The following is a 25,962-nucleotide window of genomic DNA, read 5'->3' on the forward strand; positions in this document are numbered from 1 at the left end:
CGCTATTTCCATTTCTTGGAATTTTGCACCAATTCCAATGGCTCACACAATCGACCGGCCACGTTGGACGATGGGGAATGGCGAGAGCCTTTGAGGGAAGTAGTAGATGGCAGATCTGCTCCCCCATGTAAAGAAGCGACGGAAAAGAAGGCTGCCACCACTTCATATGAACTTCTGAAAATATTATGGCGAACATGGAACGTCTACTATATGAACATCTGGAACAACAAAAGGGATCAAAAGTCCTTTAAAGCAGCAGAATTTTTGCAAGATGCAGCCTGCACTGTTGAGAAGAGGAAGGAAGATCAAAACTCTCACAAAACAGATGAACGCCCAGAAGAATCATCTGGCGTTATTGAGAGGATTGAAGAAAAACTTGTTCATCTAAACTCCAATGAACGAAGTGAGCGTCTACAAAAGACAGCCCACGTCGTTGATGATATGAAAGAAAAGTGATGTCGGACGTTATCGAAGACGTCGTCCGGTCAGGCATCGAGACGATGCTCTGATAGCAAAATGGTACCAGACGACGTCAAGGACATCGTTCGATCGAGTATCGAGACGATGCTATGATACCAAGATGATGCAGGACGATGTCGGTGACGATGTCCCGAGGGTACTGAGGTGATGCTCGAATACCTAGATGATGTCAGGCGTCGTCAATGACGTCGTCTGATGGATAAATGCCTAAGGGGATGTAACTACGTGATTCTATAAACCCTAGGTAGATGTATGTGCAGGCCCCGACTCACGGGGTTCACCAAGTTTCGAGCTCCGGGGTGGGCGACCGGTGACGGTGATGGTGACCTTCTGACCCTTGTCGAAGTGACGACAAGGACTATGGTGTCAAACAGAATAATTCTGTGGATGCTCGCACGTAATGTACGGGCTTGACCCGTACCTAAAAAATCACTCGATGCATAGTTTCCTTGATAAATACTTCTCTCACCTAATTCTAACCCGAGCGCGGTAGAGTGCAACCAAAAATATACTGTAGAAAGTAATGTAACGGACGAGCAAGGGATGACGTACCTCGTTGGCGGCGTCAATCATCGTCGAGATCTTCGTTGGTGCATGTGCCAGTGCAGGTTGATGTAGTGGGAGATGTGCCGTATACGGGTACGACAGGGCTTGATTGGCGGCAATGACACGGTGTAGGAGCGTAATGGCAGAGATTGGAGGTGAGGGAAGGGAAAGGATCAGCAGCAAGGCAGATCAAGGGAACGGTTGGGCTCGGTGGTGCGAGCGGAGACAAGCAGCGATGTCGAACGACGACAAGCTGCCCAGTGGGGGGGGTGCGTGAGTTAAAGCAACGACTGGCGGGCCACTAGGCAATGCGACGTTTCGGCAGAGCGGCGAGCATTGTGGTGTGAGTTGTTGCCAGTCCGAACAGGCGGCAAAAGTGCGACAGGGCGATGCCGGATGTTGCAGCTTGCAAACAGCTTGCGTAGAGATCGGGGGTCGAAGCCGTCGTAGGCGTTTGGTGGACGATGTACACGATCGTCCGAGCTGCGAGACCACTGAATGCTATCAGCGCCAAGAAGAACCGAGCAGATCCCAACGCTCCAGCACCAGAGCAATGCAAGTGGCCGGCGGCAGCAGGAATGACCGGCCAATGTCGTTGAAGACTAGGTACAAAGTGGAGGCTTCTGGATGATGGATACGTAATTCTTCTAGTCGGGATTGCATGTAGCCGGCCAACGGTGAAAATAGTCAGCCGTGGTGGAGAGCTTGCGCACGCGTTTGTGGAGGCGGGAGTTTGTGGTCAACGCGAAGTGCGTGAGCCAGCTACAGATTGTTGTGCGGGAAGACGATGAAGTCCCACGTGCGGGAGGTCGTCTGCGATGGTGAGGCAAATTGTGGGATTGACCAGTCCGTGGTAGAGGCACGTACACTCGATTGAGGTTGGGACGCCATGGTCAGTGCACAAATATGAACTGAACGCTGACTGGGACGCAAGCGGACGGTGCAATCACACCTCCGAGATGCTCTGCAATGGTGAGCCAGATGCGGTAATTGGTGATGGCGACAAATTGCTTGGCAACACGACCGAGAGGAAAACGGCGGCCTCTTCTTCCCTATCTCGGCGTCTTCCCTTTTGTATTCTTCCCCTTCTTCTTCTTCTTCTTCTTCTTCCCTTCTCTTCCTCTTTTCCTCCTCATCCCTCTTCCTCTCTTATTCCTCTCCTGGGGTGAGATCTGGTCGATGATAACTGCTAAAACCAAATTTCCAGATCTGAGTTTTGGTGTGCCCATCATGGCCTTATATAGGGCCATGATGGGCCCATTACAAACAGTTCACACAAGCGGCCCAACAAGGGACCCCTTTTTTAACACTTAAAATAAAACGAAGGGGAAATTTTAAAACGACTTGGAATAAAACAACGGATAAAACACGACAATACGGACGCTTCACGACAAGTACAGTGAACTCGTCGTGACAAACACGAAACATGAATTGGACAAACAAAAACGGAAAATTAAAATACGAGCACGTGCGCAGGCGTGCTTTCCTCAGGGTATTTAAACCCGGGCGTCTTCACGAACGCTTTGGCGTGTTGGTCAGGCTGGATATGGATCAGCGGTGATGGTGATGACGGCGAGGGTGGCTCCGATGACGTATCTTGAAGGTCATTTGGGTGCACTCCATCAAAAAGCCTTCAGATCAGAACTCCGATGAATCAGGTGGACTTCAAGGAGATGCATCCCGTGTTATATAGAAGATAAAATAATATTTGGCAAATCTAACATCCAATGAATCAAGTACGACATTAAGGGAAAGTATGAGGTATCCACAAAGAAAAGAAAACAAAGAGGTCGGGTCACGGTAACCCTTCGCCTAACAAACCCCCCGTTCAAACTCAGATCAAAGAATCAAGCAAAAACCTGGGTTTTACAGAGAATGTAATACCAAAAACCACAAAGAAAAAATGATAGGGATAGGTTTCCCTCGGGATCAAGCCCACAAACGTCGAGAGTTGAGATCTTCCAATGCGCCTAGAGGCGATTGAGATTATGCCTCTTCTGGCAGACTTGGAGTTGCAGATCGTGTATGTGCTGCAGATATTATTGTCGAAGCCCGTCGTCGGGGTAGATGAGTCGTTGGGGTAGAGGAGTCGTCGAGCGAGCAGGTGAGGATGGTCGTCGGCGAGCAGGGGACTGTGAAAACAATTTTTTAGGGGTTCTTTTTGCGTCACCGGTGACAGTGATGCCAACCGGTGACGGGGACTAGGACACGGGACGGGACGGTGACGTGATGCAAGTTTTATCACGTCACTATCCATCATGTTTCGTCATCTGTTCCATCACACATCTCTTTCATCGGCTTATTTAATATTAATATCCCAGGCGTCACGTCCCTGACGTGCCGTTCCCTATCTCTTAAATTAATATTAATATTTAATATCTCTCTCTCATATTTCCCTATCTTCTCTCTCTCCTTCCTCTCCACGTCCAAAGACGCCACGCCAACCGCATGTGAAGTCGCCCAAAAGTGACCGTTGAAAATCGGCCGCAAGGCAGCAGGGGACCACCTCCGAAATGACTCATATACCCTACCAGTTATGACATAAAATCATCTTCTCCTTAGATAATTTATGATATTTATGTAATTTAACGAGGGGTTTTTCGTCAAACCGTCACCCCTAGAGGTTTGACCAGGAAACACCACCGCTGACCCCACCTCCATCTTCCCCACCTTTCCCACTCTCTCTCTCTCTATATATATAGAGAGAGAGACGGTTACGCGAGCGTTGAAGCTCTATTTCTCGGTTGATCTTGTGAAGCGGAAAGGGAGAGGCGAGTTCTGATCTGTGAAGTAACAGCGATTAGGTGGCTTCCTCCCATCCTCAACTTTTCTCCGAAAGCTATCCACGGAGATCGGTTCTAGTTTTCATTTTTTGACGAGGAGATCGTTCTTCTCCGTCCATTGGAATATTTGTCTGCCGATACTTCTAGGTACGTTATTGAACGTAATTTTCACTGCACTTCCAGCGGTAACGCCTCGGAATTTTGATTGTTTTCTTCTTTCTGTCGGAAGCGACGGATGTGTGATTCATGATTTTTTTTTTGAGCGAAATTTCTCACTCCGCCGCTGAAAATCAGCGTTTCTAAGCTTGTTTCTTCTTTCGGTTCTCCTTTCTTAATTCGCGGAACATTGACCGTGCTGATCCGGTTTCTCAAGAGTTTGTTCCTTTTTCAAAATTCGATGAATTTTGCGTTTTGTATATCCGATTCAGTTGTCCTTAGCCGATGAAAGAAAGCTATCTACGGATATTGGTTCTGTTCATTTTTTGACGAGGAGATCGTTCTTTTCCGTCCACTGCAATATTTGTCCGCTGATCCTTCTAGGTACGTTATTGAACGTAATTTTCACTGCACTTCCAGCGGTAACGCCTCTGAATTTTGATTGCTTTTTTCTTTCTGTCGGAAGCGACGGATGTATGATTCATGATTTTTTTTGAGCGAAATTTCTCACTCGGCCGCTGAAAATCAGCCTTTCTAAGCTTGTTTCTTCCTTCGGTTCTCCGTTCTTAATCCACGGAACATTGATCGGGCTGATCCGGTTTCTCTAGAGTTTATTACTTTTCGAAATTCGATGAATTTTGCGCTTTGTATATCCGATTCGGTTGCCCTTAGTCGATTCGGTTGCGCTAACTACGGAGATTGGTTCTGGTTTTCAGTTTTGAAGAGGAGATAGTTCTTTTCCGTCCACCGCAATCTGTCTGCCGAGCATTCCAGGTGCGTTAGTGAACGTGATTTTCACTGCACTTTCAGAGACAACACCTCGAAATTTTGGCTGCTCTAAAAGCAGCAGATGAATGATTCGTGATTATTTTTCGTGCTTTCTCCCTCCGCCGCAGAAAATCAGCGTTTCTAAGCTCGTTTATCCCTTCGGCTGTCCTTTCTTAATCTACGGAAAATTGATCATATTGATCCGGTTTCTCTAGAGTTCGTTACTAATCAAAATTCTTTGAAATTTGCGCTTTTACATCCTATTCAGCTGCCGTTAGTCGATGGAAAAAAGCTTATACGTCCGACTCCTCTTTCTGAGCTTCTAATCACCAAACTTTCAAAAAATATTTGTAGGAAACAAGGATCGTCTCTCTCCGCGGACTGTTTCATGTTCAAAGTCAATCCGTGAGTTTATGAAAGCATCGCCGAAACATTTCAGGGATTTGTGTGTCCAGAAAAAACCGCTGCACTGGTTCATTCCTCCGATCAAGAAATTTTGCTGTTTCCACCGTAGTCAGCGACACGTTGCCGAGTGGTCCCACAACTCCAATTTCAGCTGTTTGTTTCTTCGAAATTGTCTACAACCTCTAATGGTGATTAGAAGCCCAAGGACGATCTTTCGTTCCCATTGCAAAACCCGTCACGTGAGTATGCCTGATCTTTGAAAAAATCTTTTGAACGAGTATGCCCCATTGGCCACTCTTTTTTTTATTTTTTTATTTTTAATAAGGTTGGTCAATAATTCTATGTTAATCATTTACTCCATTCTTTGTTCTTTTAACAGAGCAAACAATACGTCAGCTAGGGAGTGAGTAGTTTCCAAAACTATGATTCTCTATGGAGTGAATAATCTTTTTGACATCCTTACACAATAATTTTCCTACCACAATCTCTATCATAAGCACACATCGTACATGATTTATTATGTTTAATTACAAGCGAACAACCCGAAACTATGTTTCTCAGTTACTTTCTAAGGTACTTCGGACTAGTTTCTCATCCAACATGAAATCTGAACAGGAAGATGGCCTTAACAAGAAGATTTTCCGGCGGGATGCGTAGCCAGGATCGAATAGCAGATATGCTGGGACAACACAAGAACGAGAAGAATCGTCAGCCCATCTATGGAAAACGGTTTCCAATTATGGAAAATATTCTAATCAAGGAGAAAACCCATCCAAGGCAAACAAGCTTATCCCAAGGACTCTTGCAATTCTCATGGAGGAGAGGCGCTCCTTGGTTCACCTTCACAGCTAACAGAGAGACTTACGCTGCAAGCATGCTCAATCCAGGAAGAACCACAGACCTGGTTTACTTGTTCTATTCCTGCAACTCCTCACAGAAGAAGCTCGTCGGTAAGATGAAGATTTCCAGCGCTGGACTTTCAGAGACCGAGTCAGTTCTCTTTGCAACATCCTCAGAATCTCAACTCCAATCCCCATCTCAGAAGAAGAAAGGCCTGTTCAGGTCAATATCACAGCCAAAAAAGGCTGTATCCAGTGTCAAGGTGTTATATGAAGCAAGGGCTGCAGTGAATCTGGAGCTGGCGGCGGTCGTCATCCGGCGGCAGCCCCGCCACGAGGCTGTCGTCGGCGGATGGGGCCTCAAATTTCTACCAAAGCCTGCTGCCATCTCTCAATCATCAGTTGTCGCGATTTTCCCCACGGCGTTTCACGGCGGCGCCGTGGCGAGCCTCAGCGAGAGATGGAGATCCCCCGGTTGCTGCGACTGCGGCGGATGGGATCTTGGCTGCCCCATCGCAGTCTTAACCAGCAAAGGCGGGCCGAGCTTCGAGGAAAGAGATCGCCAATGGCAGAGTCCGCTTGAACTGCTCCCCGAGGCCAGTCCCCTTTGCTCATTCTCTCAATTAACACAATAACCATGACGAATTTGATCGAAATTAATGCTAATTCTATTGGTTTATTATGGTAAAATGTTTGCAGGGAAGAGAAAAGGGAAGAATGATAAGAATAGAGCCTTTGCAAAATGACACTTACAAAGTTTACTCCGAGGGTATTTCAGGGCTTCAGTGTTTCTCCACCGCTGTGGCAGTCACTCATGCAAGCATGCCTGCACTCTCATCTTCTACACTTTGCTACCCAGGTGTTGATAGATAGGCGCAAAAATATGTATATGAAAATAGAGATTCGTGCAGCAGTTCTACACCAAAATTGGAGAAAATTCAATTCAAAGATCTTTGATTAAGAGAACCGGGAATGGAAAGATCAGACAATGGCGTTGGCGGCGCTGGCGATTCTGGGCCAGAGATCAGCGCACTCCTTCCCGATAGGGCCGGTGATCGCGGATCCTGCAAAGAAAAAAATTGAGAATTTGAGATAAATAAGATCTCAAATTCAAGCTGAAAAAGGATTGATAATGTGAGATTTCTCACCTTTCATTTCTCCCTTGGGGTTGACAATCACTCCAGCATTGTCTGAAAAAAGGAAGAAATTTGATCAAAAGTGGAAGAAGATCAACGAAAAGTATCTTGGATAACCCGACGGGCACCGACCATCAGAAAATCATGGTTCTTTGCATCAGCATCTCAGATGACCGTCGTGAGATTGAGAACCGATTCTCATCACAGGTCAATTGCATGAAAAATTGAATTAATGGGAACATATTTGAAGTCGAAGAAGCTGTGAAGGTACCTTCAAAGTACATGAAGACGCCGTCCTTTCGGCGCCACGGCTTGCGCTGGCGGACGATGACGGCGGGCATCACTTTCTTCCTCAGATCTGGCTTTCCCTTCTTGACAGTGGCCATGACCATGTCTCCGACACAAGCCGACGGGAGACGGTTAAGGCGTCCCTTGATCCCCTTGACGGATATAATGTACAGATTCTTCGCCCCGGTGTTGTCGGCGCAGTTCACCGTGGCGGCCACCGGCAAACCAAGCGACATCCTGAACTTGTTCCCCGCACTACCTCCGCGCCCTTTAAAAAAATGGAAGAATCAGAAAGAATGATATCAATCAGAACACGAATGGAAGAATCAGAAGGAATGATGTCAGTCAGAACACGAATGAACATCACTCTGATGAAATTCAGTTGACTGTAAATCGATAGTGTAGTCGACAAGAACGCAATTGGAATCAGCGACAGATATGGGAGGCGAATCGGCACAAATTTTGATAATCCGAAATTAACAAAGCAAATATATTTTTTTGATGAGCAAATCATGCAGATTGCGATCCATAATTGAAAAGAATTATTGATCGAACCATGAGCAGATCGAATGGACATTGAAGAAGCAGGAAGAATGAATCAGAACACGATTGAACAACACTCTGATGAAGTTCCGTTGACTTTAAATCGATAGTGTGGTCGACAAGTACGCAATTGGAATCAGCAACAGATATGGGAGGCGAATCGGCACAAAATTTGATAATCCGAAATTAGCAAAGCAAATATATTTTAGAAACGAGCAAATCATGAAGATTGCGATCCATAAATGAAAGGAATTATTAATCATACCAAGAGCAGATCGAATGGAAAATTGGAATGAATTGGAACCGGCATTAAAATGTGAGGCGAATCAGTAAATAATGATATATTCAATGATCCAAGCGAGCGGAAATCCTGTTGTCTGCAATTATCGATTTCGCTGAGTAGAGAGCGAATTCCGTGGAAGATCAGTTCAATCAAGCCGGCACCAGAAATTGGATCGGGAATGAAGAATACGATCGGAATTGAACAAACAGAAGTTTTTCGAAATCATTCAGTAAATGTCATTTTCGATGAGGAAGTGACCTATTCGTTCAGAAAGTAGCGAACCGTGCGGTTATTCAAGCATTCCAAACCGGCGGCAGTAGAAACGCGAGCAGAATGAGATCAGTATTGAAAACTGCGAAGATAACAGAAATCAAGATTGTTCGATGTGCCAAACAAGAAGAATGAAGAAATACCTCGCTTCGACATGGTGGCGGTGCTCCTTCGCGACTCCGGCAAGCCTCTCCTACGACGACTGTGTACGCCGTTTATATATAAAGCGGCCACTCTGAAGAAATTAGGGCTTTTCTTTTTTGAATATGACTTAAATATCCTTCCAGCGAACCGTTAGTTGCTTAAACAGTTTTTCTCGAATTTAAAATTCTCAACCTCGTCCCCAATTCACAAAGAAAGTTCCGCTCGAACTTGCAGAGATGTCTCCGTCGGATTCGAGTTTATCGTTCGAGAATATTTCGAAGTTGATCAATGGCTTCGTGGATATTCTAATCTTGGCTTCCGGTCACTGCTCGTCGGGCGCGTCTGCATCTTGGGACGCGGAGAATGTCGGAAAGGCTATAAAATGGGGGGCCTTCTTTGAGGAAGTAAGATCGAATCACTACCTAACAATTTTTATTTTTAAAAAGTTTTATTTTTAATTTTCTCTAGGTTCCAGGATATCAGATCGAAATTTCCGTGATCTGTTTGGAATTGAAAAGGTTTTATATTTAGCAGAATCAGTCATAAATTCTAAACAGAACTCTCCAGGGTGGTCGTTCAATTGTTCCCTTTCGTTTTAGCGACTTCACCATCTGCATTATTTGATTCTTGTAGGTTTCCGGAAGATCTGATCGAAATTTCTATGATCTATTTCGAATTGAAAATATTTTGCCATTAACAGAATCATTCATAAATTCTAAACAGGACTCTCCACGCTGGTCCTTCTATCGGTCACTTTCGCTTTGGCTTTAACTGAGCAAATATATTTCTGCATTATTCAATTGCTTCCTTTAACGCGTGTTGATCCCAAGAATCTTCTGATCATCCCATAAGTTTCAGTTTTTTTTCCTTTTAAAGGTTAGTGTCGATGGACGTCCGTGATCAGTAATTATCCTTTTGGCTGCCCTCAGATCTAGGCAAGGATATAATGATTCTTCCAATTTTGACCTTCTGCTAATCTGTCTCAACCCACTGGATCTAGGTGTTCAACTATCTCAATCAGTCGAACGAAGGGCGTGTCTTGATTGAAGAACTTGATGCATTTCTCCAGGAGCTGACTTCCAATGATTATTTCCCTCGGGTAATAAGTTTATAATAAGCACTCACTCGGGTAATATGCCTCACTTATTTTAATATTTCAGGGTCTTAGAGGTTTATCTTCAGAATCCCTTTCCACAGCAAGAAATGGAGTATTAAAGTTCTTTTCTCAGAGCCTCTACTTAAGCAATGTGCTTCTTCGTGCTCTTCTAAGCACTTGCATCAAGGCTGATCAAGAGCTTTTGACGGAAGCTGCCTTTAATTTAAGTTTTTATTTTGAAAGGTCGATGCAAGTTAAGGCATTCACAGAAAACTCTGTTGTTACTAATTTTATCGGATGTCCTAGCTGGCCGCTGAAGAATACACATGCCATGAACACTAAGAGACAATGTTCTGACTTTGTCTTTGAAGAGCTGGGGGAAAGGCTTGCTTTCATGTCATGTCTGTCTTCATGTGAGACGACTCTGGATACACTGAAGGAAGTCATATTGAGAAATAATTTCGATGGCAATGAGTTTGATATTTTTCCAGCGAAATCTCGGGATACAAACTTAAACTTGTTAGTACTGCCCTTGCATTTTTTTCTTGTCATTAGTACATTTGAATTATATGGAATACGTGACGAGTATCCTATTGTTTATCTTATTTTAACATACCTTGCGGAGGACTTGTCAAAAACATACTTATGACCCCTATCCTTGTTGAGAAATTGCATGGTTACAAAACATTGACCTTTTAATGTTTTCTTAGATTTTTCATATATCTACATATTGTTCGCTAAGACATTCCTAAAATAGCATCATTTGTGACTATCACGTGTTATGAATCCAACATATGTAGAAAACCAATCACACGTATGGTGTATTCTATTGAATATTGGTTATTGTCGTTGATGGCTTTCATGATCAATAGTTCGAAATATGCCTTCTATTCGTTTTTTCTCAGGTAAAATCCCAGGAGGTACTTCCGTTCGCTAAGTTTATCATTGAGTAGAGTCCGGCTTTAAATTTTCTTTTGCCTTCAATAATCATTAAAGCACACGCCCTGAAATATTTACAACCATATTTCAAGAAACATTGTGATGGTTTTCCTTGATTTTAATATAGATCAATGGAGCACACATCTTCTCAGTACGATGTATCTTTCATTTATACGTGACAATCTCAGTGATATATACTCTCCTTACCTGGCTGCGTTTATTCATTCAAAAGGGAAGGGGATAGGCTCGCTAGATTTCTCCTGTGGAACAGTTGGAAGCAGAAGAATCTCACTTATCTTCTAAGCCAGAGGACTATGAGGCTGCTTTCTGGTTCCAGATTAATATTTAATGCTCCGAAGGCCCAATGGGCCAAGATATTTGATTCACTTATGAGCTCCACCGAAGCCAATGATGCGTCATTTCTGGAGATAGTTGTAAGTTCAATGAACTAGCATTAATTTTTGTTTCTTCTTTTGTATTTAAGCTTGGTGTATGACACAAAACTGTGTTTCTGCTTTAAACTTGCCATTCCCGTTGCTAGTTATTGATTGTATCATACTACTTGGTTCTGCAGGAAATATGTCTACTGGGATTCATTTCTAGCAGGTGGACTCAAAAGTTAGAGCATTTTATCTCGTTCTCTTGTGACTTCCTTCCTGTCCGCGAGCAGTATTTTGGAGCCCTGAATTCTTTCCAGGAGGTTCCTACCAAAAACACGATAAACTTGAAGGTGCGACATGTATTTCTTTCAGTGGCGCCATTTAGGGTTCTGCGATGACGATAATGATTGGATGTTGAGGATCACAATGATGATAACGATGACGAATTGTGATCTTCATCAATCAATTTTCAAGAGCAGTCATGGCCATCCATTGGTTTCCAAGCTAAGATGGAGCATTTATTCGTGACAACATCATTGCCAATTTCACCATCACCATGTTAATCTGTGCAAGACGAAACATGGATGATGATGATGGTGATGATGATGATGAGATTTGGGGAGGAAGCAACTATTATGCTCAGTCTAACCATTTCTCTTCTTTATTTGTTTTTCCCAGGATACTAAGATTGTAGCGTATACCTCTTCTCATCTCCTTGGATTTTGTGTTTACGGGTTATGAACTTTTTATTTCCTTCCTCTTACAGGAAGAGGAGATTCTCGAGTTCTGTACGTCATTGCTAGTGAAGAAACTCATCAAGCTGTGGGAGCTACCTCCGGTTCTTGTGGCGGCTGCCCTCCCACGATGGTCATACTCATATTCTTTTTTTATTATTAAAAACCCTAAACCCAAAACCTTAAACCCTAAATCCTAGTATTCTTTCATAGGTCAAGCTTATTCAGATCCCACGTTGGTGACTTGGGGAAGGAGCTTCAGGGCGACTGCGATTCACCCAGGTCCATCAATGCCGTAATCTTTTTTAGTTATGAACTGCAAAATCTTTGGCTGTCCACGTAGAACTTTGGCATAATCCTATCATAATGATACACATTTAAATTTCAAAAAAATCATAATGATACACATCATCGTATTCTCCAGGTGTACCTGCAACAAGGGTGGTGACTGTCATTGTGAGTGTGATACCATTAAAATTACATTACAAAAGTTTAAATCCTCCATTTATCAAATGACGTATCTATCCGCAGGCGAGCTGGCCGAGAGGATCTGGTGCTTCCACGCGTTCTGTCTCCCGGAAGGCGACGGATCAGCCTAAGCTAAATCTAGCTTGCAGACTAGACACCACCACCAGCAGACTCACCCAGGTCCACCAACAACACACCTTTCATACTATTAATCACATAATCTTACTATCTCTCCGACAAACTTTGATTTCTAATTGCCTTGATGTGCACCTTCCTTTTCCCCATCATAAAATTAAACCACATTCTTCAATTCCCCAATCAAATGACTAATGGGCATACCCCCGATGTCCTCATTTTCACTTTCCCTACATCGCCCAACGCCTCATATGCACGCTTATTTTCTTCTTACATGATACACCTTAGAAAATCTTGATGAAGCCCATAATTCTTTTAAATTAATAACTGCACATTTTGGGTATAGTGCAGGGACGCGGACGGGACGGTTTTTTTGTCCCAGGACAAAAAAATCATCCGGTCCACGAGATTGGACGAAAACTGGGATGGAAATTCGTCCCGGGACGAACGGGCGAGACGGTTTTCCTATCGTCGGACGAAAAAACCGTCCTGTCCGGAGGTCTCAGACGATGGACGGTAAGGGGTGGGTGACAATCCGTCGGATTCACTTCCGACATTTGAGATCTTGCCGTGTGGCATTGCTTAATCAATTCCTTGACATTTTGCACCAAAGTCCCTGCTTTTTTTCACGTGCAAACTAACGCCGCCCAAAAGTAATTATACATATGTCCCTCCGCTTTCTCTCTCCTCCATATTTCCCTAAAAAAACTTGAAAAAGCCATGTTAAAAGTATATTAAAATTTAAAAACCTGATTTTTTTCGTCCGGGACAAGGGACGAGACGGTTTTTCTCCGGGACGAAACTGGCAAAGTCGGGACGCGGACGTTTTTCTTCTTCAACGGACGAAATCCCTGGACGGCACGGTTTGGACGAAGTTGAAATATCCGGACAGCAAAAGGGACGATCTTCATCCCGTCTCGTCCATCATCCACGTCCCGGACGATCCGGAACTATAGTACTTCCCTCTTTTTCGTTCTTACGTCATCCGTAACAAATGCCTTCTCGCTTTCTGTACCGCCAAGTTCCTTCCGTTGCATCATCTTCCGTCATTAAAATCTGTTTCTGTCATCCGTTCCGTTCAAGAGAAAATGAAAATTTTAACTTTCTGGTATTCTCCAGGAGAGCGATGGAGCAGTGTAAGCTAAGCCGCAAGCGGGGGGTACCAGACCGGGTGGAGGATAAAACCCCAGGGAGGTGAAAAGAAGAGAAGGGGGGTTCGTCTTCAGCCATGGCGGTGAGTCTGCGGTTCCCGGTCTGGTCACCGCTCGGCGGCGCCGCCGCGGCGCCGCCGCGGCGGATCTGCGCGACCGCCGGCAAAGGGCGGCGGCGGGCGGAAACTCCGGCAAGAGACCGCGTGATCGACTTCGGCAAGTACAGAGGTCGAATGCTGGGCAGTCTCCCGTCGAGCTACTTAAATTGGGTTTCTCGCAACCTCCGCGCCGGCGACACGGAGGAGTGGGCGCGTCTCGCCGACCAAGTCCTCGCCGACGACGTCTACCGCGACCGCCTCGAGTGGGAATCCGCTCACCGCCTCCTCTCCGGCGACGGCGCCGCCGCCCTCCGCCGCCGCTCCGCCGCCGCCGACGACTCTCCCTCCGCCGCGCTGCTCCAAGTCAGCCGCCGCTTCGGCTGGGACAACGACGACTCCGATGGCTGGTCTCGCGTTGACTTTGACCTCCTCGGCACCTCCCTCGGCGGCCGAATTCCTCGCCTCAGTACCGCCGCCGCGCCGCCGCCGCCCCCGAAGACGGCCCGCCTTAGAAGCGGGCCGTCTTTCTCCGTTGCGCCGCCAGAGACGGCGGCGGAGGAGGATAAGCGCGAGCAGAGGAGGACACGTCAGCGGATGAAGCAGGAGGAGCGGATGAAGGAATTGAAGAGGGAGATGGCAGCGCCGCCGCCCGGGCGGGAGGAGACCGCCGGCCCGTTCGTGGCCCGGCCCAGTCTCCGCCGGCTTCTTAACAAGATTAGAGGCCGGGAGTCCTGATGTTGCACTATACATGGTTGTTCTGTTCGTTTGAAACAAAAAATTCGCACATTCGAACAAAATTAGAACAAAATTCTCACAAAGAGAACAATAGAACCACACATGAGTCTATGTGATGATCTGTTCTAATTTGATGTTGTTCTGTTCAGAAAATTGAACAGACGGAACAATTCTCACAAAAGGAACTGAACAACCATGTCTACATAGATGGTGTGGAGGTGGATTAGGGATGGGAAAAAAAATTCCGTTCATTCGCGAACGTGCCAACTAACACGAAGATGAACAGTCCAAATTGGACACGAACATGTGCGCGAACGGTTCGCGAACAGATGACCCGCGAACATGTTACCTTCCCGAGGCACGTCCTTGGTCTTCCCCGCTATTCCCCCCAGTTCCCACCTTGGTCTCCCTTCTCCGGCAGTCCATTCTCTCCCACCATTGTCCATTATTCCCTCCTCCTCCCTCTTCCTTCTCCCTTTCTCCCTCTCCCGTCAGTCCCCCTCTTGCCCCTTCTCCACTTCTCTCTCTCCTGTCAGTTCTCTTAACCCCATAAAATTTAAATGCACTTCTAATTACCTAGTTATTTCCATTTTTTTCCACAAAATATACATTTCCAAAATACATCTCGTTTGTGTTCGTTCGCCAACGAACACGAACTAACCGAACACGAACGTGTACACGATTTTTCCCTTGTTCGTTCATCGATGAACAGTGTTCGTTCGACGCGGAACAGCAAACTTCTCATTCTTACCAGTGGATGAATCCTTTGTTGTCGTCGTCATTGGATGACGACTTCGTCCTCTCAGTGAGTTGAATTTTTCCTTTGTGACTCTCATTGTGCTGCCTATTTACAGCATCATCGTTGTCGGGATTTGTTGTCGGTTGACGTTGACGGTGGACATGAATAGTGACTAAATTTAGGGACTCCACAGATGCACAATGCTGGCGTTGACATTGGTGTCAGCATGGAGGATGAAGTTTAGGGACTCTACAGACAGACAACGCCGATGCCTGTAGGAGAGGATGCTGCTATCGTGATTCGTCATCTGTCTGTTGATGTTGATGTTGACATTTACATTGTGATGAAGTTTAGGGACTCTGCAGATGGACAATGTCGGTGTTGATGCCTGTCAGTGAGGATGCTGCAACCGTGATTCGTCATCTGTCTGTTGACATTGACATTGACATTGTCATTGTAATGATGTTTAGGGATTCTGCAGACGGACAATATTGGTATCAATGCATGTGGACGACAATGTTGTCAACGTGTTTCGTCGTCTGCTCATTGACATTGACGTGAACATTGTCATTGTGATGATGTTTAGGGACTCTGTAGACAGACGATATTGGTGTCAATGCATGTGGGTGACAATGCTGACATGGTGATTTGTTGTTTGTTCATTGACATTGACGTTGACGTTGTCATTATGATGAAGTTTAGGGACTCTGCAGAGGGAAGGCGTTGACGCCTGTAGGCGGGGATGCTGCTACAGTGATTCATCATTTTTTCTGTTGGCATTGATGTTCACATTGTCATTGTATTGATGCTTAGGGACTATGAAGACGGACAATATTTGTGTCAATGCCTCTGGATGACAATGCTGTCATCATGATTCATCGTCTATTTCTTGACATTGGAATTGACATTGTCATTCTGACGAAGTTTAGGGACTCCAAAGACGGACAATGTCAGGGTTGATGCCTCTAGGCGGGGATGCTGCTAACGTCATCTGTCTGTTGAAATTGATGTTGACATGCATAATGGCGAAGTTTAGTTACTCCACAGACCGAGAATGTCAGCATCCAGGCCTGTTACGAGGATGTCGTTATCTTGACTTGTTTGTCCGTTGATGTTGACGTTGACATGCCAATGCAATGTTTTTGGACTTCGCAGACGGGCAACGTTGACGTAATTTGTCTCATACCTGTTGACGTGGATGGTTGACGTGAATGACTAAGTTCATGAGCTTCAGAGTGACAAACTTTGACTTCGATCCCTGTTGACGATGAGGTCGTCATCTAGATTCGTCATCTGTCCGTTGACGTTGCCATCGATGCAAATACTGATGATGTTTAGGAACTCCGCATATGGACAGTATCGGTGATGACACCTGTAGACGACAATGCCGGCACCATAATTTTGTCACCCGTCTGTTGACGTTAATTTCAACAGATGTTTCCGAGTCTTAGTGAATGTCCGTCTGATATCCATCCAATATCCAATATCGAACAGCCAATATCCGATATCCGAAAAAAGTCGGGACGGTTTCTGATACTGGATATCGGATATCGAACGGAGTCATGCATAGAACTGATATCGGGACAAATATCAAACCGTTAAGGACAAGGCAGATCTGGCATACCAGATACTGGATTTTGATATCCGGATATCGGTTCCTACTATCCCATATTGAAGAAAACAAAAATTCTGAGGTGTATATATTAAACGAGGTAATAAAATACTTAGAAAGCTATCTACTTACCTGTTAGACAATGGATTTCCTCCCCAAACTATTGCACGTTGATAGCTACAACGAATAAAATGTATTTTTACAACCACTCTATGTTGGATATCGAAATCCGATATCGTCATCTTTCCTGAGAAACAGAAGCGGATGACGACATCGAGACAGATAAAGGTATCGGATATAGGCACTATAGCAACTGATATAACGGATATCCGGATGTCGGCAAAAATGAATATCAGAAATGTGCTTTTAGATATCTGATTCAGCATCTCCCAACACCGTAATCCGATGTCTGTATCGGGACGGGAGAACACTACCGTTGGCAGAATGATTAATTTTATTTTTCCTCACACGTCATCGTCATCAGGACGTGCCTAGCCTTTATTTTATTTTTTAAATTTTCGGGAGCGCCGTAATTTTCACGGCGGGGGGGGGGCAGCTTTGGTATCTAGTGACGTCATCTTCGGCCGATTTGAATCTCTGGCGTGGTTCGATTCCGAGGGTATTTCTCTAATTTATTTCGTTTCGGAAATTTCTCCTCCGCAAACATCACAGATCACTACTGCAATTTTCCTCGGGAACTGGGTCGTTTCGTAAATGCGGTCCCCCTCTCTCTCCGCCCTCCACGTATCCCCATCTGCATTATTAACTCTACAGCTCCAGGAACATATATATATGTTAATGATTTCTTTCGCTCTGCGGATCGCTTTAATTGGTTGGTTTATCTGGTTCGGAGAGCGAGATGGATTTTGAAGTTCCGTGCGGCTGATGGATTCTTCGTCGTTCGTCTCGTCTTCGCCAATCGTCGATCCGCAGTCGCAGCGAAGTGAGTATTGTCGATTTCATCGTTTGTATCGGACGGATTATTGATTCTTGGATGATCCTCAACCTCTTTCCCTACCATTTCTGCCCTAATCTCTTATCGGTGGAATCTTTTGGGCTTCCTTCCCGCTGGAATCTTTGTAAGTGTGAGAAATTTCTCGATTCTCGATAAGTGAGTGACGAATCCGAAAGCTCACTTGCGTTGTTTCGTTTTTTTGTTGACTGATCATCGCAGCGGAGCTTTTGTTTTGGATAGCTTAGTTTCTGTCCGTACTTCGCCTTTTAAAGAGCCAGTGGGAATCTGATAAATTCGTGAGAATACCGTAATAGGACGGGTATATCTTTGTCGTCACCAAAAACAAGAATTGATTGATAAGTATCGATTTGTTTTCAATATTTTGATTTATTTTTGTGGTTGCATCTCTCATGACGAAACAAACCGTCCTGTAATACCTATAGACCTTTCTCATAGGTAGTTTGTTTCAGCAATTGTCTTGCAATTTTTGCGCGGAACTCTTAGAATATCTTTTCCTCTAGGGAACTGCAATCTCCTGCAGATCGTTGTAAAGAACACGTGATCTTATCCATATTTGCATGCAGACTGATGCTCTTCTCCTCATATTTTTTGCATAAAATTTCCTCACCTCGTATCCAGAAAAAGCTGATTTTTTTTTTAAAAAAATTGTTGATATGTTTATCATGTATCTAATAAAAGGGTGCACAGCTCTGATGTATATCTTTCTAACTTCCGTTTCGCTCCTTGGAAATTACCGATTTCTTTCTAGAGGGGCTTCAAATAAATATTGGCTGAGTAACTGTTCTGTATAGAAGTTGCACGGCCTATATTTATTTTCTTTGCTATGTTCGGCGAGACAAAGAACACTAATCAGGTTGCTCTTGGATCATGTTTTGATTAGTTTCTTTTGTCGATCAATTTTGTTAATCATTAACAAAGACTACATTCCCTTTATCAGGAAGGTGGTAATCAAGCTTCCACTCATCAACCTATGATTGGTGTGGGAGTAAATAAGCCAATTCTCATGTCCCAGTGGATTGTTGGATAAGAACGATTATCTATCCGACAGGCTTCCACAGTAATGTCGTCATCTAGGTCAGATATGCGAAGCCCGGTGGAAGGAAAGTACAGAAAACTCCCTGACCCCCTCCTTTCTCCAATGGAGAGAGAACGAAGAACCAACGTTGTTTTCCCTAATTCTACTTGCCTTGTCTCCAGCAGCTGCACTGTGGGACCTTTATTTTCATCAGACTCTGGAATTTCCTCAAATCTTCATTTTTCTTCTTCACCTCAATCACATAGTCCTGGAGGTTCTTTCCTCCCCCCGAGTTCTTCAAATGCAGGAAATTTTCAACCTTCATCCCGAGATTCTGCTGAAATAGTGTGGTCTCCGGATTCAATGGAGAAATTCTTTGTTGGTGATGGTGCCGGCATAGATAATGATCTAAAGAACTCTGCTGTCGGTGAAAGTGTTGAAGATCCTAAGCAAAATGAGTGGCCTGACTGGGTCAATGCTGATGACTTGGGGAACAGCTGGAATGACTATCTTATCGATACCGAAGCAGCTGTTGCCGAGACGAAGGTTTCTACCCGTCCTTCTGTTCTTTAAACTCAATCACATCACGATCAGGGTCATTTGATCAATCACAATTTCTATTTCAGGCGATTTGTGTGGCTCCAGTATCAGTTTCACAGGAACCAGCGAATCAGCAACCACAGGTTTTTGTTCAAAGTTGCTCCTCGCCTTCGGCGAGTAATGCGCCTGCCAAGCCGAGGATGCGCTGGACACCGGAGCTTCACGAATGCTTTGTGGAAGCTGTCAATCAGCTCGGCGGGAGCGAAAGTATGATCTAAGATCTTCCTCTTTTTTGCTTGATTTGCATGTTTGTTCATCCTATCTCTGACTGGAAATTACCATCCGCAGGGGCAACTCCAAAGGGAGTCCTGAAGCTGATGAAAGTTGATGGATTAACTATTTATCATGTCAAAAGCCACTTGCAGGTTTGTGCAGTTGCATACCTCTTAATGAAACTTATCTTCTTAAACCACTTTCGTGTCATGCTCATGTTTTTAATTCATTCATTACAGAAATATAGGACGGCTCGTTACAGACCCGAATCGTCAGGTTAGTGGATTGCGAATTTCTTTAATAAAATCTTAAAAAATGTAATTCTTAAATACATTCCCATCTCATTCGGCTGGTATCCAGAGATTCTCTCTCTGGGTAAGGTCAACTTTTAATCAGCGCTTATTTTACAAAATCAACTGCATATTTGCTTTTATAATCCATGAAACGAGAAAGAATGACGCAGTGTTCCTTCACTGCAGCCGCCGGAGAGAAGAAAATCTCATCTCTCGACAAGATCTCTTCTTTGGATCGAAAGTCGTAAGTTTCATCCATATTTTGATTCATCTATTTCTTCCGGAAGTGGACCTATTTCCTATGTGTCTAGATGGTGTTAAGTCGGAAAATGAAATTTACTTTTCCAGAAACCTTGAAAAAGTCTAATATTCTGAATACACTTAGAACAGCGCCAACACATTTATTTTCCAAGCCTAATCCACAATCTAGGTTCTTTGCTTCTGAATTTTAATCTTAAATCTTAATCTTCCAGGGGAATTGATATCACCGAAGCACTCCGGCTGCAGATGGAAGTCCAGAAACAACTCCACGAGCAGCTCGAGGTGACCCTTCTTCACTCGTTGACTTCAGTCGTAATGAGTCTCCACTCGTTGACCGTCAATGGGCCCGGTCAATTCTGGCCCGCTACCCATTCTCTCTACAGATTCAGAGGAATCTCCAGTTGAGAATCGAAGAACAAGGGAGGTACCTTCAAATGATGTTCGAAAAGCAGTGCAAAACGGGGAAGGAGGTGTTTGACCTTCCCTTGGTCAACTCCTCCAAGGACAAGTCCACTAATGAAGGAGAGCCTGCTGACGGGGAGCCCTCCGCCGCCGCCGTCCTCGACGGCGGCGGCGAACAGCCGGCGGCGTCAACTGCAGACTGAAGAATTAGTCAAGCAATACAATTTTTGCCATTCACCGCCGCCGTGTATAGGATGCTGGGCATTCATGCCATTATCTCCAAGATTATGAGTAATTTATGGAAATAAGAACCGGGTAAGAGTCAAAGAGTTGAACGATTATTTCCACATTTGGAAGAGAAAACAGGCGGAAAAAAAAATGAAGAGGAAATTATTCTTCGGGCCTCAGAGAACCGTCGACGACGACGTCGTCAGTTGACCACGTCAAGAACGAGCTTGCGAGACTTGAGCACCGACCACTTCATGCGGCGGTAGTAAGCCGCTTGGAGAAGGGCCAGGGAGAGAACGAAGATCCACTTAAAACCCATCTGAAAGCAACAGAGAACACATCATTGGCAATTGTTTCGACTCATAAATCAGGAAAGTCAATGGGTTTCTTAATGGGCTTTTATTGGGCTTGTACCAGCTTTCTCTCCTCCATCTCCGGCTCGGCAGCCCATGACAGGAAAGTCACTACATCTTTACCCATCTGGATAATCCAAGGACAAGTCAAGTTTAGAGGGAGAAAGCGAGGGTGTTTTTTCTAGAGAGAGAAGGGGTGGAGACCTGGGACTCGGTCGCCGGGGTGCCATCTTCGTACTCAATGGCGCCGTCGATGAGCATCTTGGGCATGGCGATCGCGCCCCCAGGGAAGTAGGGGTTATAGTGCAGCCCATCTCGGATCTTCATTTGGAGTGATCATGAAATAAAAAGCACAGGATGACCGTGATTAACGACTTAATTGAAAAAAAAGTCGATAAACACGCTACTTCAACCTAGGGTTCAGCAATCAATCATCCATGTTTGCCACTAAAGATGAAGACGATGATGATTTCGTCATCCTACTTATCATGCGACCGTCAAACTGTTTCGTCATCATGATTTCCACTATCATTGTCCACTCGTCATACATGGATGACGATGACGAATTCATCATCGTCCGTCAACCCTGCTTCCAACATCATGCATCAATCATCATGCCAAAAATGAAGACAGAAGAACAAAATGAAATGATGAAATAAGGAATAAAAAACTTACTGAAACACCAGCTGGAGGTTCACGGTATCCAGTAAGAAGAGAAAATACATAGTTTTGACCGTTATGACGCGCCTGAAAGCAGATTTAAACAAAATCAGAACTTCTCGGAAGAGCGAAGCACAAAGACCATGGTGATTTAAAAATAATTAGAGAGTAACCTTGGTAATGAGACTAAGGTCAGGAGGATATGCACCCCCATTGGCAAACCTTGCGGCCTGCTCATTTGCATATGGCTGAGGCAACCGATCGCTTAGCTTACCGGGCCGAGTAAACATCTCGCCTTCGTCGTTCGGGCCATCAACAACCTCAATTTCAGCAGCCATGGCCTTAGCTTCTTCTTCAGTAAACGCAACGCCGACAAGATCACGGTACGAAATCAAGGACATTGAGTGGCATGACGCACAGACTTGTTGGTATACTTGGTGACCACGGCGGATTCTAATCACATAAAAAATAATTTTTATAAAAAAATCGATACATTTCATCTAAACAGGGCATACAAAGTATGGGTTGGTAAGCGATCGGATCATGATTCCGAGATGAGCATTAGATCAAAATATTTTATCCGATCACAAACCAGCTATCGACTGATTAGTGAACAATTGATCATGATAGATTAAGTGGTAAGTCATTATTGTTCACGATCAAAAGAATTAGAAAAATATGAGCTTCTCTCTCACCCTCCGCGGCTGTTTTTTTTTAAGGAGGGTGACAGCAGGGATAAGACAGTGTATGACTGACCATTGGCCCACACCACTTATTTGGCTCATCACCATTGTGATCCGGAGTTCTGATCGGATCAGACCAAACATATTACGATCTGGGCCATCCAATAAATCAAGAATTTTGTTCGGAACTGATCTGATCTCTACCAATCTCATCATCAATCGCCATGACAAAGTAAACTCATGTATATATCAAGTTGTTACTTACGAGGCATGATCATATGAGCTGAGGATTCCCTCGTGGGGCCAAGGATAGCTTGGGCATGCTAGTCCATGCTCTGCTTCATCAGCCGATGCAATTGTTCCAAAGCTCAGTAAACCAGAAACACCAGCACCAAGGAGAGCCAAAGCCCTAAGAGATTTCATCCCTGCGGATCCGATGCCTTCTTGATCCTGTTTGATTGTGAAGGATGACAGCAGTGGTGGAATCTGAAGCGGCAAAAACATGAAATATTTTAATTAATTTTCATTTATCTGGAAGAAATCAAACCATGATTTAGGGAAGCAATAGAGATTATTCGACCAGGTAGAATCTGACCAAACCAAACATAATTCAGCACTTTCATCTTATAAAACCCAATGTCGAAAAGTGTTAAGATGAATTGAGAATGAATCAGAACTGTTGGAAGAAGGATCTCTCTCTAATTACTCCTTTTAAAGTTCATACCCCTAAGTGAGGGGCAAAGAACTTTAGACTTAAGTCTGGCATCTCATTTTTTATCGAATCCACAACTCACAGGGGAATGGGATTCTTTCCTTGTCATTAACACCTAAAGGCCATAGTTTCTGTTCTATCCAAGGACAATCTATAATTATCATAAGATGTTGCCAAAACTTTTAAAAAGACGCTGTCTAAAAAAAAAAGTATTTCCAATAACTTCGTTAGATACAACAAACGTTTTTTTTCTATAGAAAATATAATCATGTGACCATCAAGGAAATACAAGAAAATCTCCGATCGGCCCCTAAGAACCAACGATTACATTCAACGAAACAGAGAGTCATTAAATCATTTTCTTTCTTCAAGAAAAAAGAACCAACAACACTTTTTCATCGAATGTAAAAATACACTCTGAAAGTAGAGCTTCTATTTCCAACTTCATCCTCCGACAAGAATACATAGTCAGGGAAGTAATAGTTAATTTTACTCGTTTATACATTCCGCACCTGGAAAGTGATGACTTTTCGTCAAAACCAAATGCTAAATATTTTTAGAAAAATTCATTCTATATTTTCTCCGAAAACACATCTATCAGCGTCCGCAGTTTTTGGTTTCCACGTAATATAAAACCTGGCACAGCAAATGATTAATCTACCAACCAGAAAATAATTATCTCATCGCCAAAAAACATGTTCATGGGTCATCAATTTAACTCCTTTTCTTTACCAAACATCCCGCTACCAATTTCTCCCCGACACAGAGATGCAAAGTCCACCACTGGACACATTACGTTTAAAAAAGGATTTTAAATGCGATAAAGTACGAGGAAAAATAGAATCTCGTACAGAAGACTGCGGCGCAAGCTTCTTCCTCAGCAGCTCTTTGATGACCCGCCCGGCAGCCATCAAGGATGACAGAAAACGAACGCCTGAGGCAAAAATGCAAAAAAATAACTCGTCGTAATCAACAAGGATGAAGAATTCGATACTGAAATGGATCTGATCGACAGAAGATTTGAATCCAAACCTGAAAGATGCGAAGATTTCGACCGCAGAGGCTGTTCGTGCAACTCCCTTCCGATTTAGGGATGTCAACAAAATAGGAAAGAAGACGACGATAAATAAAACGAGGATATTATCGTAATTTATCCCTCGCTGATTTTTCCATTTCGAAAAAGATTAAAAATCCTAAATTACCCCAAGAAAAGTAATAAAATAATTTCAGAAAAAATCGGAGTCCTTAACGGTACTCAAAGGGGCCACGTCCGCGGGTCTTCTACGTGATGAATTGATGATCATAAACACCACATAAAAACATGGTTATTACTTTTGTTTGATGACCATAAAAATAGAATAACAAAACAAGAAGAAAAACAAATGGCCATCGTGGCCTTAATTGTCCAAGTAAAAATAAGCAAAATGAAAATGTCTTATGATGAAATTAGGCTAACAAAAGGAGAATTTGTAAAAGTTCAAACTAGGAGATGGTGAAAGAATCAGGAAATGGTGGTAGAGCTGGGATATCTTCCAGGATGGTGACCATAGGTTGTTGTATTTGATCTGCTTCAAGATAGGGCTTCAACCTTTGACCATTGACTGTAAAGGACTTTCCGGTCTTTGTATCTGTAATAATGACTGCACCAGAATCAAAAATTTCATTAATAACATAAGGTCCATCCCATCGTGATTTCAATTTCCAGGAAATAACTTCAAACGAGAGTTATAAAGCCAAACTCTTTGATTCTCATGCAAATTCCTCTTCTTCAAGACCTTGTCATGAAAGAGCTTCATCTTGGACTTGTAGATGAGAGAATTCTCATAGGCTTCATTCCTCAACTCTTGAAGTTCATGGAGCTGCAAAAGGCGATTCTTTCCTGCATCATCTAAAGACAGATTAAGTTTCTTAATAGCCCAATATGCCTTATGTTTAATTTCAACAGGAAGGTGGCAAGCTTTCCCAAAGACTACTCTATAGGGGGACATTCCTAAGGGTGTTTTATAGGCAGTCCTATAAGCCCATAAAGCATCATAAAGTCTACTTGCCCAATCTTTCCCATCAGGCCTTACTATTTTCTTCAAAATCTTTTTAATCTCTCTATTACTAACTTCTACTTTCCCATTAGCCTGAGGGTGGTATGGGGTTGTCATCTTATGATGGACTCCATATCTTCTCAACAAATTCCTAAAGTGGGAATTATTAAAATGACTACCTCCATCACTAATGATTTCTCTTGGACATCCAAACCTGCTAATAATATTCTGTAAAATAAATTTTAGCACCACTTTGTGATCATTTGATCTAGTGGGAATGGCTTCTACCCATTTGGAAACATAATCAACTCCCATCAGGATATATTCATATCCTTCAGAAATTGGAAATGGTCCCATGAAGTCGATTCCCCATAGATCAAATACCTCAACTTCTATAATAGGCTGCAAGGGCGTGTGATCTTGTTTACGCAAATTCACTGCAGCTTGGCATACTAAACAAACTTTACAGAATTCAAAACAATCTCTATGCAAGGTAGGCCAATAGAAGCCAGCTAGCAAGATTTTGGAAGCTGTAATTTTAGGAGAGTAATGTCCCCCATATGGAGATGAATGGAAAGATTCTATAATCTTCCATTGTTCTTCATAGGGTACACACCTCCTAAGTATATGGTCAACCCCTTGATGAAATAATTCAGGTTCTTCCCAGAAATAATGCTTTACTTCTTTATAGAACCTCTTTCTCACATTAACATCCCAATCATCAGGGAGTTGACATGAAACTAAATAATTAACGATATGTGCATACCATGGTATCTTTGTTGCTTGTACTTCCAAAATCTGC

The 25,962-nt window shown here is 43.7% G+C and overlaps 6 protein-coding genes and 1 non-coding gene across 16 annotated transcripts; 4 read left to right on the plus strand and 3 right to left on the minus strand.

The window, feature by feature from the left end:
• Positions 1-3,763: 3,763 nt before the first annotated feature.
• Positions 3,764-6,919, plus strand: LOC144700204 (uncharacterized). Of its 3 annotated transcripts, XM_078571644.1 has the most exons (5): positions 3,764-3,956; positions 4,682-4,739; positions 5,088-5,377; positions 5,754-6,573; positions 6,677-6,919. In XM_078571644.1, the coding sequence occupies exons 4-5, from the start codon at positions 5,758-5,760 to the stop codon at positions 6,848-6,850; spliced, it is 990 nt and encodes a 329-aa protein (XP_078427770.1). In that variant the 5' UTR covers positions 3,764-3,956; positions 4,682-4,739; positions 5,088-5,377; positions 5,754-5,757; the 3' UTR covers positions 6,851-6,919. The 3 variants fall into 3 exon arrangements, with proteins under 3 accessions (XP_078427770.1, XP_078427772.1, XP_078427771.1); XM_078571646.1 differs by lacking the exon at positions 5,088-5,377; XM_078571645.1 differs by lacking the exon at positions 4,682-4,739.
• LOC144700207 (large ribosomal subunit protein uL14) lies at positions 6,840-8,775 on the minus strand. Of its 2 annotated transcripts, none has more exons than XM_078571651.1 (4): positions 8,641-8,775; positions 7,385-7,669; positions 7,126-7,167; positions 6,840-7,041 (listed from the first exon to the last, which is right to left on the minus strand). In XM_078571651.1, the coding sequence occupies exons 1-4, from the start codon at positions 8,651-8,653 to the stop codon at positions 6,959-6,961; spliced, it is 423 nt and encodes a 140-aa protein (XP_078427777.1). In that variant the 5' UTR covers positions 8,654-8,775; the 3' UTR covers positions 6,840-6,958. The 2 variants fall into 2 exon arrangements, with proteins under 2 accessions (XP_078427777.1, XP_078427778.1); XM_078571652.1 differs by lacking the exon at positions 8,641-8,775 and adding an exon at positions 8,486-8,567.
• Positions 7,243-7,323, minus strand: LOC144700340 (small nucleolar RNA Z161/Z228). The gene has a single exon (XR_013580715.1). It is a non-coding gene; the product is annotated as a small nucleolar RNA Z161/Z228 (small nucleolar RNA).
• Positions 8,583-12,880, plus strand: LOC144700203 (fanconi anemia group F protein (FANCF)). Of its 4 annotated transcripts, XM_078571641.1 has the most exons (12): positions 8,583-8,703; positions 8,876-9,045; positions 9,642-9,740; positions 9,802-10,256; positions 10,804-10,827; positions 10,909-11,110; positions 11,251-11,406; positions 11,823-11,923; positions 12,004-12,072; positions 12,215-12,246; positions 12,322-12,438; positions 12,740-12,879. In XM_078571641.1, exons 2-11 carry the CDS (start codon positions 8,878-8,880, stop codon positions 12,387-12,389), a joined length of 1,374 nt encoding a protein of 457 aa, XP_078427767.1. In that variant the 5' UTR covers positions 8,583-8,703; positions 8,876-8,877; the 3' UTR covers positions 12,390-12,438; positions 12,740-12,879. The 4 variants fall into 4 exon arrangements, with proteins under 4 accessions (XP_078427767.1, XP_078427768.1, XP_078427766.1 ...); XM_078571642.1 differs by lacking the exon at positions 8,583-8,703 and having other exon boundaries at positions 8,741-9,045; positions 12,745-12,880; XM_078571640.1 differs by lacking the exon at positions 8,583-8,703 and having other exon boundaries at positions 8,741-9,045.
• Positions 12,773-14,473, plus strand: LOC144700206 (golgin family A protein). Of its 3 annotated transcripts, none has more exons than XM_078571647.1 (2): positions 12,773-12,909; positions 13,513-14,473. In XM_078571647.1, the coding sequence occupies exon 2, from the start codon at positions 13,622-13,624 to the stop codon at positions 14,375-14,377; it is 756 nt and encodes a 251-aa protein (XP_078427773.1). In that variant the 5' UTR covers positions 12,773-12,909; positions 13,513-13,621; the 3' UTR covers positions 14,378-14,473. The 3 variants fall into 3 exon arrangements, with proteins under 3 accessions (XP_078427773.1, XP_078427775.1, XP_078427774.1); XM_078571649.1 differs by having other exon boundaries at positions 12,781-12,916; XM_078571648.1 differs by lacking the exon at positions 12,773-12,909 and adding an exon at positions 13,211-13,348.
• Positions 14,474-17,535: 3,062 nt separating this feature from the next.
• LOC144700208 (protein PHOSPHATE STARVATION RESPONSE 1-like) lies at positions 17,536-20,799 on the plus strand. Of its 2 annotated transcripts, XM_078571654.1 has the most exons (9): positions 17,536-17,671; positions 18,453-18,557; positions 18,642-19,265; positions 19,346-19,526; positions 19,608-19,684; positions 19,772-19,808; positions 20,012-20,069; positions 20,299-20,368; positions 20,470-20,799. In XM_078571654.1, the coding sequence occupies exons 3-9, from the start codon at positions 18,765-18,767 to the stop codon at positions 20,689-20,691; spliced, it is 1,146 nt and encodes a 381-aa protein (XP_078427780.1). In that variant the 5' UTR covers positions 17,536-17,671; positions 18,453-18,557; positions 18,642-18,764; the 3' UTR covers positions 20,692-20,799. The 2 variants fall into 2 exon arrangements, with proteins under 2 accessions (XP_078427780.1, XP_078427779.1); XM_078571653.1 differs by lacking the exon at positions 18,453-18,557.
• LOC144700209 (cytochrome c1-2, heme protein, mitochondrial) lies at positions 20,774-24,270 on the minus strand. The gene is made up of 8 exons (XM_078571655.1): positions 24,157-24,270; positions 23,976-24,058; positions 22,678-22,898; positions 21,903-22,182; positions 21,745-21,816; positions 21,274-21,390; positions 21,131-21,196; positions 20,774-21,035 (listed from the first exon to the last, which is right to left on the minus strand). Exons 2-8 carry the CDS (start codon positions 24,033-24,035, stop codon positions 20,919-20,921), a joined length of 933 nt encoding a protein of 310 aa, XP_078427781.1. The 5' UTR covers positions 24,036-24,058; positions 24,157-24,270; the 3' UTR covers positions 20,774-20,918.
• Between the last annotated feature and the right edge of the window lie 1,692 nt (positions 24,271-25,962).

This window comes from Wolffia australiana, chromosome 2 (genome assembly GCF_029677425.1).
Source record: "Wolffia australiana isolate 7733 chromosome 2, ASM2967742v1".
Lineage (NCBI taxonomy): Eukaryota > Viridiplantae > Streptophyta > Magnoliopsida > Alismatales > Araceae > Wolffia > Wolffia australiana.